At 38.3% G+C, this 15,278-nt stretch overlaps 2 protein-coding genes across 5 annotated transcripts; one reads left to right on the forward strand and one right to left on the reverse strand.

Moving 5' to 3' along the window:
* The first annotated feature begins 209 nt into the window (after positions 1 to 209).
* On the forward strand, positions 210 to 1,145 carry LOC110844075. The gene is made up of 3 exons (XM_022090190.2): positions 210 to 561; positions 628 to 896; positions 970 to 1,145. Exons 1-3 carry the CDS (start codon positions 526 to 528, stop codon positions 1,022 to 1,024), a joined length of 360 nt encoding a protein of 119 aa, XP_021945882.1. The 5' UTR covers positions 210 to 525; the 3' UTR covers positions 1,025 to 1,145.
* On the reverse strand, positions 1,108 to 9,377 carry LOC110844074. 4 transcript variants are annotated; one of them, XM_035847172.1, is made up of 9 exons: positions 9,079 to 9,305; positions 8,502 to 8,653; positions 6,402 to 6,534; positions 6,205 to 6,338; positions 6,057 to 6,117; positions 5,824 to 5,987; positions 2,059 to 2,157; positions 1,911 to 1,949; positions 1,108 to 1,837 (listed from the first exon to the last, which is right to left on the reverse strand). In XM_035847172.1, exons 3-9 carry the CDS (start codon positions 6,499 to 6,501, stop codon positions 1,730 to 1,732), a joined length of 705 nt encoding a protein of 234 aa, XP_035703065.1. In that variant the 5' UTR covers positions 6,502 to 6,534; positions 8,502 to 8,653; positions 9,079 to 9,305; the 3' UTR covers positions 1,108 to 1,729. The 4 variants fall into 4 exon arrangements, with proteins under 4 accessions (XP_035703065.1, XP_035703066.1, XP_021945881.1 ...); XM_035847173.1 differs by lacking the exon at positions 8,502 to 8,653 and having other exon boundaries at positions 9,243 to 9,377; XM_022090189.2 differs by lacking the exon at positions 8,502 to 8,653 and having other exon boundaries at positions 9,079 to 9,335.
* Positions 9,378 to 15,278: the final 5,901 nt, after the last annotated feature.

The following is a 15,278-nucleotide window of genomic DNA, read 5'->3' on the forward strand; positions in this document are numbered from 1 at the left end:
ATTATTAGATAAGATTAAGCTAATTCATAATTTTGTATAATTCAATCTTATGCATATTGTCTTATGAATATTTCCATACATGTATACTTATAATAATTTGATAAGATTAAGCAAATTAATAAGACTTGTATCTTATGAATATTGTCCTGAATGCCGTGAATATATCGTGAATATTTCCATACATGTATGAAAACTTTGGCTGTAAGGAACATTATGAAAATCTCTATCCTTTTCTTTAATACAATGTATCATCATCATGGAAGTGCTTGTTATTATTAATGAGCAAGAATCAACCCTTTCTTCAAAATCTTCGTTTTTTATATCCCTGGAATTTTACCCTCCGGCTAAACAATGTTATCCCTCACGCACTTTTTTACCATTTTTTGTACACAAACGCACATCTACATCAACAACTACGCACTTGATCTCGGTTTGAAATCATCATTTCCAACAGGAAGACGGAGTGAGTTGGCAGCATCATTTTGTTTATAGTTTGCTGTTGTTGTTTCAAAAATTCTGGAAAAAATGGGAAAATTTCGACTCATTTGTGCCCTATTTTTGGTACTTAAAAAAATAGATTACCGTATAAAATTTATGTAACTTATGTATATCAAATTGAATTTTAAGGTGGCCATTCTTGGTGGTTTGGATGCTTCGCCAACGCCAATATTTTGGCGAAGGAATTCGACCCCATCGCACCCACCATCGACCACCATCGTCGGTCGGCCTCATCACCATTATCATCCTCAACCCGTGATAAGACCCGGACTTCCACAAGCTGTGGCGCAACACCCACATATTCACGGTCAGGGGTCGCATATTCATGGTCAAGGGTTGCCAGGTCATATTCATGGCCAGGGCCATATCCACTCCAGACCTAAACCACCCTTAGTCGGGTAAGCTTAAATATGTAAAATATGCAAATATTTGTATGATTTTTCAAGGTATTTACTTGATCTCTGTAATCAGGGCCCATCATGGAACTCGGCGACACGTTCACCACATTCATCAGCTTCACGGTTGAGAACAAAAATGACCAGATTTTTTCATATGATTTTTTATGCATTTATTTTGAACAAAATGATTTAAAACTCTGATCGGGCTTACTTTTTCATCACAAAACAAATAAATATTCTTTAATTTGAGTCTGCATTTGCATTGATTTTTGCATAAATATGAGAGTAGCATGAAACATGAAAGCATACATAATACATATTCAAAGACATATATTAAATAAATTTTTATGTTATTAAGACATTTTTATGTACACAATATGATATAGCATAGTCCCATTAACAGCACAAAGTCTCATATTTTACATATATCTAGTAACACCGAGTACTCACAGACGTATGTATGTGTGTATATATAGCACATAATGTAAATTATCTAATATTTATTCATGTATGATTACCACAATGATTATCAGAAATCAATACAGAGAAAGTCGAAACTGATAAAAAGTTGCGATTATAAATAGATTAAATATGCTCATGTTCACTTGTAATTAAATATAATTAGAGATGCGACAGTATAAAAGTTGTAATGATTTTTTTATATAGAGTAGAAGAATGAGTGACAATTTGTAAGTATATGCCAATTTTTTAGTAAGAGTTTTGAGTCCGAATCAGTAGTGATTATGATAATATAAATAGATCTGCACGAATTTTGAAATGTATAGATTTATCTGTAATTCTTGATTTTGTTTTATGAGTTTTTTCCCTTTTCTTTACGGGGCGAGCATAACGTAGAGAATGATGATGAGAATGATAAGCACTAGAAATGATCCCGTGGACAGCAAGGCTATCAAACTCTTTTGTTTCTTGATGGAGTAAATCTGCAAAGTGATTAAGGGAAATTGCTGTAAAATTAGTTATCATCACATTTCAGTGTTAACGATTGATGCATACCTGGAATGCCAACCCTCCGAAAATCACAGCCGCTTGTACCTGCATAAAAGTTGAATTGCTTTAAATAATTTAACAATTTTAATTATTAATAATCCTTATGCTACAATAACGAGAAGAAGTCAGTCGAAAATGATTGCCAAGTAATTACCGGGGTAAGAGAAATTTGTCCTGGAAGATTGATGGCAACCTTTGATGATAAGCGAGACATTGATAACTCTGTAACCGTAACGGAACCATCATTCACCACCTGAAACACAAATCACAGAATTAACTAAACTGATCATACGAAACATTCTAAATGATTTAATTAATTTGTTCATCATCCCGAGAAAGGATCTAGGCGATCTCTTTTCTTCATGAGACGATTAATAAATAAGTAACATGATTTTCATATAATGCACAATTACGGAACAATCCAACTTTTCGGATGAATGATGAGGAATTTTCATTTTCATCCCGTGCAAGAATAGATTGACGCCAAGACAAAAAGTCTGCCTCCCTCCAAACCTTCTAATACCGCATTGTCTCCACTTTCCTTTCTTCTCGTCGTACTTTCTCCTCCATTCATTCCGCCGTCAAACGATTCACCACCACCACCGCCGTTAAAGAGTAAAAGGCATTTTGGTAATTAATGGCAAAGGCACGCAGTCCAGTCCACTAATCCTAAGCCCAAGGAGGAAATACTTTCCGCACATTCGTGGGAGGAGGAGGCGGACAAGGACGACGACGTAGTAAATAAATGAACGAGAAACTTAATCCACCGACCAACCAATCTAGAAAGCGCATCTTCTCCCTGCGTGCGTATGTATGAACAAACGAGATAGGAATAAATCGGTCTCAATCAATACTTAATTAATCTAGTTTAGTGTCAATTAACCATGATAGAAAAAAGCGAGATGAGTTTTTTTGTTCGGGAGTACAGCCAAACTTGCCAAACAGCATTGGTAATTAAGTGTTAGATGAGAAGGAGGAGGGTCCACCAATTTGGACACTTATTCACATAGTCGAGAAGGAGGAGACCAATTATAAATAAGTAAAAGGAGCTTTTGTGCTTAAAAAGTATTTTATTATTAGTTATGACTATGACCTTTACCATACTAAAGACGTACAGGAATTATAACCATATATTTGTATCATCAAACTAGACTTGTTAGACTGAGCTAGTCATTTTCGCAAAATTTCACCTTTTCGCCAACCAATTAACCTGCTTCGGCATTCTCCTTCATATATTTTCGTGACGTGACAAGTATGTAAACCTACAATTAACTGGTATGATATGCATACACACTATATTCAAAATCAGAAAAATATTGCACTATCCATGTAAAAATGTGCAAGTTTTAGAAATTGGGATCAAAAGTGGAATCGATCCTTTAAAAATTTAGCCCCCTTTTAAACAAAAAGTCTTCAAACGCAATATGTTCTTTCTTTCATGTAATCCACTTGAAAGCTGACAAGACAAGATACATGTCTTATCTCATGTCTTCTTGTAGCAGAATACAGTATACCCATAAAATCAAGCCTCTCTCGTCCCAGTCAAATCTTGAACTTGAGACAAAGTGAAGCATCAAACGTGTAATAAATGTGAAACCGTGTACAAAAGAGCACACGGAGCAGTTACGAACGTACAAGGGATCAAGATCCAAATCCACGGAATCAAAACACACTTAAACGTAACGAACATCCTGTCCGCCTCGGGGAGAGAAATGGATCCTGAAATCCACTTCCACTCGATAGCAAAAAGCCAAGCCACGCCACCATTACGAACGCACGAAGCTATTCATCATTTCACATCATTCCACATGATCGGATGGGATTATTGTTTAAAATAGGATGCAGACAAAGGTTGTGCAAATAACATGGAGTGAAATTAGATCAATTGTTTGCTGAAGAAACGGGGTAAAAAAGACGAAGAAAATCAGGTTTCACTCGGTGTTTTAGCTTTTTTGATAATTTTTGATAATTAAAACGTGGAAAATTTTATATTTAGGAGTGAGAAATAAAAAATAGGTGCAATAGATAATTTTGGAGCGTTACATAATAAATTCAATTTTTCACTTGCTAAAAAAGCAGAATTATACCTTTTTACACGATAAATGCGTAATTAGTGTAGGAGAGAATACGTGGAATTTGGTGGTTGTAAAGAGAGTAATAGATGTGAAGAAGGGCAGTTAGCCTAGTGGTAGGGCGCTCGTCCGGCAAACGGGAGACGCGGGGTTCGATTCCTCGCACCACTCTTCAAAACATATTTTTGCTCTCTTTCGCGTATTACAACTACCAAAAATCCCACATGTGGTGGAACAGCTGTTCGATCTCGATCCCTCTCAAAGTTAAACGGAAGCCCAACCCCCAAAAATCCCCAAACCCCAATTTCCGTCCATGCAGTGAGCTCCTCGCGCAGGGCATGAGACGTCATCCCCTTTCTGTCCACCACCGCTAGATCAGCATGCGTTGCCTCAGCTGAGCAGTCGGTGGTGCAAGTATATTCTCTCCCATATCCCCTTATAGAGTGGGGACCACTCTAAACTATTTCCGGGCAACTGTAGGAGAGAATACGTGGAATTTGGTGGTTGTAAAGAGAGTAATAGATGTGAAGAAGGGCAGTTAGCCTAGTGGTAGGGCGCTCGTCCGGCAAACGGGAGACGCGGGGTTCGATTCCTCGCACCACTCTTCAAAACATATTTTTGCTCTCTTTCGCGTATTACAACTACCAAAAATCCCACATTAGAATCATCCTCTCTTAACAACACTCTGCTCGTCATCGCCACTTTTTTAAAAGAAAAGTGCGTGTAAGACAACATCCTTAAATGTGCTGGAGAAGAAATGACCATCATTTACCATAGTCGTAAGATAAGCTATGTACGTATTACGTAATGTTCACCACCACCATAACTGTCTGGTTCGAAGATTAGTATCCCCTCCTCCTCTTATCAACTGCTGCGGAGTGAAAGTGCATCGCGGACAAAGGCATGGTCGCACCATTATTACCGAAAACCCAAGCCAAGGAACCAACTAATCGTAGCTCCTCCTTCACCAGAGCAGCAATACCATTAACTTTTGACTCTAACTCGTGTAATAAACAAAGTAAACAGCTCACAACAGTCAACAATCCTCATTTCAAGAAATCAGGACAACCCAGTCAAGTCAAGGATACGAAACACATTAAAAACTACGTACAACTCGTGTAAGCTAAGCCTACTCGAACCAAACTAAGTCGTCAAATAGAGAGATAGCTGGTGGATGTAGGGGGAGAAAGTCTCCTTTTATCCATCCTCACGTCCTTTTCAGGAAGAAGAAGAGACGAGGTAAAGGGAAAAAAGGCTTATGACGTGGGAACCTTTTTGGGTGTTGACCACGGATTTGCATCACATTAGGTTTCAAACTGTGCAAAATTTAATGCAAGTAAAACTTTACCATATTACATTATCTGAAAATTATAAAGCAAAATATGCAAAATCGGGGGATTTTTAAATAGCATTGTCCAACCCTACAAAAATCGCCTGTTTTTATACATATTTTAATTTGTAATTTTCTTCAGTCTCAATTTGCAGACAATGATCCACACCAAAGTTCGAATTCCATTAAGGCCCAGTTTGAGATTAATATGAAGAAAATCAGTGCTTGACATCCAAAAAGGTTCTCTCATTCGAGTGAAATAATCTTCTTTTTTAAGTCAACTTCCACCCTGGTGAAGTTGACCAAAAGTCTTGAACATTGCGGATTTTAATTCGAAAGTCAAACCTCTCCAACCAAACAACTCTCCTCTCCAAAGGAGGAGAAAGTCGTTGAGAGGGAAAAAAGCTAATTATTTATTTTTACTCTTCTCAGCTCAGAGTAAATAGCCGAGATTTTTACCAAGTACGCACTAAGCCTTACATACTCACAGTAGTGCATAAGCAGTTACTTTACTTACTTGGAAAGTGTACTTGCCATTTCCTTCTCCAGGAGCCGGAGTTGTTGATGTACTGCCTTTTCGAGTCGGGGGACTACCTTTGCACCTCTGGAATTTAAAGTTGTATTGTTTCTGACCATTTCCACCCGTGATTTCCAACGTGTTTGGAGAAAACAGTCCCATATCTTCCGAAAAAAAGATTGTCTTTATCATATTTTTACGATAAGTAAGTTATCGATGGATAAGTCACATACTTGTGTTGGTTATCACGGCAATGTCATCCGTTGGGGGGCAGGCTATCTTCATCTCAGCAATCTAGCAAACATCAAGAACAGACTTCAGCTTCCAGTTATGAACACGCCATCAATATAGAAATCTCATTTGTCTCATATTTTTACTCACATTTGACAAGTCAAGCGTGAGAACTTCGCTTCTGGACGTATTTTCCAGGAGTGATATCATTGCCAAGTGTTTCTGCCCGATAATGACGACTTCTCCTTTTGCGTTGATAATCTCAAAGTCGCCCACGCCACCCTCTACAAAGTAAGATTATAGATAAATACTTATCTTGAGACAACTTAATTCTCTTAAATACTTACTCGGATTAAGTCTGACCGTGAACTTTGACTGGTTCAAAAGTATTTCTAGGCCAGCAGGACATCTCTCATTCTCCCGAATTTCGATACTGATCGATTCCATGATGATGCTCGACTTGGTCAGATCACAAATTTCCTAAAAAACCAAATTCAGTCAAATTACAACCTTTAGAAGAAGATCAGTCGAACAAATTTGGTAAAAATTTGATAACAACAAAAGTAGTTATTTCATCACGAGTTTCGCCCAATTTTACTTTTCTACCCCAATTTAGTTGCAAATTTGCGACGACCTCGCAAAACACCCATCCCGCGATGCAAAGAGACCTCAACCAAACCACACGGTACAGTAGTACAAAAGAACAGTGGCCGCGGAATCGTGGGGGCAGAGGGACAAATTGTCCCGGAAAATGTCCCCACCATCTCCCCATCTTACATAAACCCCTCCCTCCCCCCTCATACAATATTAATGTCCACAGATGTCCCACACCTTCCGCGGCCACTGCTCTACAGTCTGCCCAGCTTAGTCGTCGAGTCCATGACACGACCTCAAAATGCAACGGAATTCTGAACAACCCAGATAGAGAAACAATTTAACAGTTGACTGATAAAATTCAAAGGCTTGTGAAGTTTCTTTGTCGAATTATACAACAATGAAATGATACAAACGAAGTGACTGAAATGATTCCCATCGTCATCAAAGTAGGGACAGATATACCTCAAAAGTACAATAGGACATAGAGCTCAACTGGTCACTCCACCAGCCATGGACCGATTCGACTCTCACATAAAGAACAACAAATACAAATCCGCACAAAGAGATGGGAGAAAGTGAAACCGGACAAAGAATGGAATGGGGAACCAAACAAAGGAAAATACATAAGGGAATGATTTATTTATTAATTTAGGATTAATTTTTGCGGAGTAACGCTTCGACGTGGCATGAAATTTTACGATCTCATAATTCACCCAACAACAAGTGTTCTGCTGAATGGAACCAAATTTTGTATGTATTTTTATTTGGAGCATTCCAACAAAAAAGAAGGATAATATTCTTTGTAAAATCCCATTTTATTTCAGACAAGCGTGTAATCTAGCCTTAAGAAAGGTCTTGCCGTATCAATACCTCAAACAAACAAGGTATACAAATTTTTATGACTATGCGAACCTCATGAATACCAAAATATTCAATAGTTTCTACTTTTTATCTCAATGTAAATAAGAAATGATCTTGTTTTTCAGGATTTTCCTTCGCCTTTGATTTATTCAGGAATAAAATGGAAATCTTGTTGATTTTAATCCAAAGTAATTTTCTCGCTGGGAGGCATTCAGCCAGCAAGGAATAGGAATAGGTAATTTTGAACAAGCATTTCTTCTAACACGGTTGTTTGCAACATCGTCATCGTCGTCGCCCAGATGAGTTTCCTGTTTTATGATGAAAGCAAGTATAATATTGGGTCATAAATTACTTCCTCTTCTTCTTCCTCCTCTCTCAAAAACAACATTGGCATAATGCCTCAAAGGAAAATTGGTTCTCATTTCGCACAAAATGAAGAAGAAGGAATTGATTAATGATACGATACGACAACGTAAAGCCTTCCTGGCTAAATTTCTCAGCCCATCGGTACGTACACAACTTTTCCACTTTCTCTCTCATCAACTTTTTAATTTGGGGACAATGAAATGAAATGAAGCCAACCAACCAACTTTTTCTTCTCAAATTCTAAACTCGTCACAAAATAAAGAATTTCTTTCTTCTCCAATTTCTTCGCACAAATCGAAAAATTCCAAAGGGAATCGAAAGAATTCTGCAATCGAGTTTAGATTGCTTTCACAATCAGCAAACTTTATTATCAACTTTATTATCGTGAAGCAAAAACAATAAAGTCGGTAAGTGAGTAAGTAAGTCGAAAAGAAAACACAAAATATAAAGACTATTTACGAAAAATGAGCAAAGTTCACCTTATTAACAATTTACCCCATTAGTCTCCTAACGAACGGAGGATATGATGGTCATCAAATGCAATTTCATGATATCATGTCATGCCAAGTAAGTAATGAAAATATCTATGTGGGCATAAAATGTAATCAGTAAAAAGAACTAACCCAATATTTTTATATCGCCGATTAATACTCGATCGTCTCCTTAACTTTGTTGTTGATCGTTTACTTTTATCTTTCACTGCTGCTTTTTCTTCTTCCCCTGTTCGTGCTTGGTTCAAATCTATCACGATAATCTCCCCGTCGTTTTCACTCAACTGGTTAAATAAATTAATCCCTCACAGTTAATCCAGACTTGGACGAGGATCAAGACTTAATGAGATTTCTTTTCCGTCTAATTCGTGTGCACCACTTTTATTTTTTTTTTACTTAAAAAAAGTACTATTTGACGAAAGCTGGAAACCAATTTATTGGAATTTATTATGTACCTCAAACAGTCTCAAAATAAGTCGGCCATAAACTTTCCACGGAGAGATGAATATAAAAAAAAACATGTTTTCTTTAACGCATCCAAATCCGGGTGTCACATGTCCTCCCCAGGAATAAATCACGATTTTTTTATATCGTAGGTGCTTAGCTTATACTTTTTCCTGTACAAATGTGTGTGAGATTGTCTATGTTTTATTTTAGAGGAGGAAAAATCCAATGCAATTGTAGAGAGAGAAAAAATATATATATTTACTTTTTTCCGTCTTCTCTTAATACGAGGTGCAGCAGGAGCAGCACAACTGTCCGATTTTATGATGGATGATGAGCACCCGGTGTGGTTACATGATTTTATTTACCTCCTCGATAGCAGATTCGGATATGTTGGTTATAAAAATATGTTTATGAAATTCGACCCACCCGAAAATTCGGAAAACTCCTTCCCTGCCCGACTTCACTACTGGGACTGAAACCCGGGTGAGAAATACTTCTGGTTTTGTATACGGACTACAACACCATCAACCATGCACCCACCGTTCCGTTCTAAATACTGAATTCCATTCCACCCAACACCCGACCCGTGCTGCTGCAGTTCTTCTTATCTGGCAGAAATCTCTTTAATCTTGAAGAAGAAATAGTTAAGCGTGACGAATTATGCGTTTTCCATTATGCAATGTTTATTACTTAAACATGCTGACTTGTCGGATTGATGGCGTTTTCTACGGTCTGGGTGAGGAGAACGGAATATGTCATCAATTGAGATGAAATTAAAACGTCGCCTCTTTATTATAGGGTGAAACCGTATTAAGTGAAGATTTTGTCCGTCTGTCCGTCCGTATGTCTGTCTGTCTGTCAGCAAGATTATGGGAGAACGGATCGAGATAATCGAAATCGGTTTGCGGCATAATTCGTATGACCTCAGGGGGAGGATCCTATCAACTTTGGGATCAATCGGACAACCCAATTCGAGGTCAGGGAGGACGTGGTCATATATTTTTTTGGGGAAAATTGCTGGTTTCACCCTTTAGCTACATGCGTTTTGAACGGTTTCTTTATTTATTGTGGGACGGTTTTTTATTGGGATTGATTGCTACATAGAGAAAGAAAAATCCAATTTAGACTTAATCAGTATGCCTGTTGAGTGACGTACTTAACCAAGTAAATTATTAGACAGTGGTTGTTAATTGATTTAGATTTACGTAAGGAAAGAGATACATTATTTATAGAGATGGAGGCATTTTGAGACGAATGTGCAAATATTTTTCTTAAAATTTCTTAAACCCGACAAATATTTTACCACGCTCGGTCAACATTATTTCTGAAAAGGGGCCCTGTAAAAAAATCCTTTTGTATGAAAAAAACATAGATTCCTACTCATACTTTATTATTCGAGGGGAAGAAAACGCCTGCCTGTCTGCATACACAAATTTCTTGCATTCATGCCGAAAAAGTTGGGTACAAGAAAAGAGTTACGAGTTATGCATTATATTTAATATCCTCAGGATATTTTGGGGGGAGGATAAGGAAAGGAAACCGAGAAGGAAAAGAAGTGTATTGTGAGAAGAAGGAGGAGGAATTCTGTAAACAAAATAAGCCTTCTTTCTTCTGTGATTTTGCATTTTTTATTCCCATTTTTTTTACTCACTCACTTATTGGCATTCCGCTTTTTCTCCGGCAAGTTATGGTTTTGGTATTCAAAAACGGTTGCGAGAAAGGTAGTCGTCTTGCCGGCACGATGGATGCAGAACTTGTAAAGTGGTTTCGACTAAAAAATTTGTACGGGAAATAAACTACTTTGGCTCAGTTGAATGGATTTTGTACGTAAAACATACATGGTCGGCCAGGCCACACTTTCTCTCACTCTCTCGAGATTTGCAATTCCTTCCTGTTGAAATACGAGGACGACTTTTCTGAACGAAGAGTTTGAGAGGAAATGGTTGTTACATTATATTTTTATTTTATTGTACGTAGTCCGAGAATTCTTCCTCAAATAGTTAAATGCAAATCCATCTTCTAGCCCGGTTCGCATCACATGGGACTTCATTACACGTTACACGTCCACGTCCACGACTAACTTCGCCTTCCTTCCGTCCAGTCCGGTTTTATTGTCTTATCGTTTCAACTAGAGAAAAGGGGACAGAACGACAAGAGCAATAAGTCAAAGTCAGTGCATATGTTGCTTTATTCGTGCTGTTGCTGGGCGAAAAAAGAAGGCAAATTTACTTCTTTTTTTAAGGTGACATGAAAGTACAAGTGTCGTCGTCCAGACTGATGTGATATTCCAAAATGGGGCCAAATTGTGATTTAATGCGATACATGCATAGCAATTCTGACGTGTTGAGGGTATAGACAGAGAAATATATGAAAAATTGAGACCCTCACTCCTGCCTGATCCAACGTCCACGATGCGATGACTGTTTCATTATTCAAGAGCGAAAGCTGGGTGGGTAGTGGTGGTGGTGGTTGATGTCACATTTCACCTCGTATCAGTCCAACGGAGGTGAACATGACGTGACATTGAGGTACCGAGAGACTGGCTGGGTTTCGTCGCGTGTTGGAATTTTTAACAAGATTTCAAGACCAATACGACTATACATTTTTCAAAGCGGTCTGGTGCAGCAGTAGAAAGAAGAAAGTAGGTGATTATTTTGGATAAGCGCCGGGACAAAAACACGACACAATTCAGACGGGCTGATTAATGCAGGAACAATGCAAGTCAGGTAGCCAAGAAAGAAGAAGGGACGAAAATAACTAATTAAATCACGTTCCCTCTTAAAAGGACGACGAATTACATAAATCCTCTTAAAACGAGGAGAACAATGGTAAACAGATTACTCGTCTGGATTAATTCGTCGAGCAGCGCAATGCCTCCACCATCTTCGAATTACGTTATGTATCATCATCAACCTAATCAGGAGAGAAAATGGGATTATTTGCATCATTATTGACTTTATGTTGTACGAAAATGGGATGAAATTGTTCTTCTTGGACGGGATGGTCCATTACGGAGGAATTATTGGTATTGTGATCCCGAACATTCCGAAATCCTGACGACCTTTCTTCCATTACGGAATTATATATGCGCTCCATACATAAATGACTTTAATTCTGCCTACGTGGTATGTTTTACTTTCCTTCTTGGAAGTAGTTACATACTTGTAGCAGAATCCTACTTTGGATCCGCTACTCTGTTATCATTCAAGTATCCGTAATTGGCCAATTTGCATTACATTCATGCAAATTATTAACCACGCTAGGAACAAAGAAGACCAAATGCGAGGGAGAACATCCGTATGCAGATACGTACAGCCTGTTAATGCAGCAGAACATTGCCCTTGATACGTATTTATGCATGTGGCTGCCGAGTATGGTACGAAATTGGATTAGATAGACACGAGTCGTGCATCTAGTAATTCCCAGGAATACGGAAATAATGGAGTGAACTACGACATGCAGGTTGGTTCCCAGTTCTGGGAAACTTGCCCCATTCTGATGGACATACATTCCATTTCACGTCATGATTTTGGGAAAACTATGCACCCACATACCTGGCCTGGCCTTTCTCCGAATGATGACTTTGATTTAATTAAGAAGAAACGTCCATAAACCGTCCAAAATACAAATAGGCTCCTATAATTTCCCAAGTTTTACTATTCCCACCAAATTGATTTCCGAAATTTCTAGTAAACTATGTACGGCTCGCAATTTATTTCCTGTTGTAAAACACTCCGCCATTGTGGAAAAGATTGATTCCTCTTTTTCCTACTACGGGCTCGAAACCATCCATCCATCATTCGGCCGTGAAATTATTTGCAACTGGATGCACCCCGCTGTTGCACTTTTTTCTTTTATCCGACTTTCTCCATCAACATTACTTACACTTTCTCTCCTCGCCTCTCTCCCTTTCATCGTCCCGTTACTTCAAAGGCGAATTCCATTAAATACGCCCAAAAGTCCTCCGAGTATTTAATGATTCACCTCGTTTACCACGACACACGAGTGAGCAAACTTACATATACTTTGGATATAGCAAGTTCCTACTTGGGTGTCATAATCACCATTCTGCTCTGCCTGCTGCACCTTCCTTACTTTTTCCACCGCCACGTGAAAAAGGATTGATCCCTTCGAAACACCGTGTGGTTCATCCAACCGTGGAGTGAGTGAAAGCGGAGTGAAAGCGATTCAAAATTGGGATCTATACCTTTTTAAAAAACGAGGTGGATTTCACTTTTTCCCAATTTTGTATGGATTTTGTATGAACGTGTGGGTGTGAGATATACATATCTGGGCTGACACGCTTCAAAGATCTTTCCCCCTGAAGGCTACCACGACTTGCTTAAAGTTTGGGAAGTGCATCCAACTTTACTATTTTTTTTCTTCCGCAAAGTATGTAGGGAAACCTGGTCTGATCTGATAAAAATAGGGCATGTTTGTACTTCAGTAAATAGTGTGTGGTTAAAAAATGTTTTCATTTTAATATATACTCATCACATTTTTTTTGCCTTTATACTGAAATAAATATGAAATGTGGAAAGGAAGAAGAAGATCTCGTCATTTATTTTTTTTTCTTTGGGGAGAGAAACCAGGCCAAATCTTGGTCTTGGTCTCATCTAAGGATGAGCAGATGATGGGAGAAAGTAGTGAAAGTGAAGGGCAATTCTTCAAAAAATCTTTCAACCCAGTTGTCTTCTTCCTGGTTGGTTTTTTTGGTGATGGCCTTGGTTATGGTTGGAGAAGAATTTTTGTGCAGTGGCGTAGGTGGAATGGACGGCTGGAAGATGTAGGAGAAAGTGATTCGCTTTTTTTTAGACTTTTTGGTATCTAGCAAATTCCTAAGGAGAGAGGAGAGAAGGTAATCCCCAATCTCTCCAGTGGTTCGTGGTGGTGGTGGGTGGAGATGAAATGAATTGTGGATGCCTATGGATATGGAGTTCGTTATATGCAATGTCTTATGTTTGAAGAATGAATGGGAAGCGTGGGATTTTGTCTGACTTTCAGTGTTTAATTGATGATGGAAGGAAAGATAACTAAATAATTTTCTGTGGAAGAAGGCTAATAAGAAAAAAATGTGTATTTTTCTAGTAATCTATGTCTCAAGGTTTATGTTTACGATTTACAATTGTTTTACTTTGAAGACAAGGCTCAATTTTTTCGCAATTACATAATTGATTAACTAATCAGATTTCCTATCTTGTTTAGTAAGAAGATTTTCTTACCTATTAATCCTTGTATAGCAAAAACAATAAATACATTTTCTTGGTAAACTTATCACTAACAAAGAGACATCCTTTGTCTCATTTTATGAGAACTTGTCACCTGTAACTACTTAAGAAAATGATTTTCTTTTGTTTCTCCTCACCCTTTGTCCTTTCGAGGCAGAAATCCTACTCCTTTTTCTTACGAAATGCTCGCAGAAATGAAAGCTCTTACGTACTTATGAGACAAAGACGTCCGAAAAGTGTCGTCTTCAATTTAATGTGGGTAATCACTCACGCAAAGTGAAAAGTATATGTAAGTTTTGCTTTGCTGAGGTTGCATCTTTGTCAAAAATGGGGGTAAAATCTTTAAAAATAATTTCACTCTTTTCTCCACCAGCACTTTTCCACCACTGCCACCCACACCACCTTCATTCCCCTTTGATAAATCATTGACTTCGTGAAGCATGAAATTACCCGAATTTTTGCACACTTGTACATTTTTCATTTAATAAGGGAGCGTAGCGTATCCTCCTCTTAAAGATTTTCACTTTAGCGATCTCCCAAGAGCTCAGCTCGCAAATCTCACAAACTTTTTGAGTAAGAGAGAGAAAAAACAAACAAAAAAGGCGATGTCAAACCATCTTCAAAGGAAATCTCAAATTGGGCCAGATTTCTCTCCAATCATTGCGTCACTGTTGACAGGTTTGAAGTTTAATCATTATAAAAAATTCAAGAAGAACATTGTTATTTTCTTTGAGAATTTTGTCGGAAATCAATCCCTGGGAATCCATACATAATAAAAGAGTCGGATTTTGACTGCGTGACGAAAACCATGCCTTCTCGTCATCGAAGCAATCCTGTGAACAAACGAGGAAAGAGAGCGACGTGACAACGTCTGTAGGTATCTACTTGTCAGATTGGCATAACGAGTGAAAATACGCACTTTCACTTATCTCAACCTTTCTCCACTTTCTGTGTCGATGCTATTACGTCGTCGTCGTCGACCTGATATTCATTCCCGTCCAATTTGTCACGACTGAACATTATCACATTTTGGTTTGTCTCCTCGTCGCCTTCCTGACACAGGCACACGTGGTTTGTGCTGGTCTAGTGTATTTAGAATGTGGATGAAATGTAATGTAGGATAGTCGGCACTCCGCCAAAAAAATTACGACTGGTGGGTCTGGCTTCTGCGGAAAATTCAGCATGTCCACCACACTAGAAATTCATTCCACCTACTGCACACTAGACTCCGTCA

Source organism: Folsomia candida, unplaced genomic scaffold (genome assembly GCF_002217175.1).
Source record: "Folsomia candida strain VU population unplaced genomic scaffold, ASM221717v1 Fcan01_Sc002, whole genome shotgun sequence".
Lineage (NCBI taxonomy): Eukaryota > Metazoa > Arthropoda > Collembola > Entomobryomorpha > Isotomidae > Folsomia > Folsomia candida.

Coding starts and splice junctions, on each gene's coding strand:
- LOC110844075 (XM_022090190.2), top strand. CDS start 526: ATGGGAAAATTTCGACTCATTTGTGCCCTATTTTTG. Junction 562..627: donor TCATTTGTGCCCTATTTTTG/GTACTTAAAAAA, acceptor TTGAATTTTAAG/GTGGCCATTCTTGGTGGTTT. Junction 897..969: donor CCTAAACCACCCTTAGTCGG/GTAAGCTTAAAT, acceptor CTCTGTAATCAG/GGCCCATCATGGAACTCGGC.
- LOC110844074 (XM_035847173.1), bottom strand. CDS start 6,501: ATGGAATCGATCAGTATCGAAATTCGGGAGAATGAGAGATGTCCTGCT. Junction 5,988..6,056: donor TGCCGTGATAACCAACACAA/GTATGTGACTTA, acceptor TTTTTTCGGAAG/ATATGGGACTGTTTTCTCCA. Junction 1,838..1,910: donor TCGGAGGGTTGGCATTCCAG/GTATGCATCAAT, acceptor ATCACTTTGCAG/ATTTACTCCATCAAGAAACA.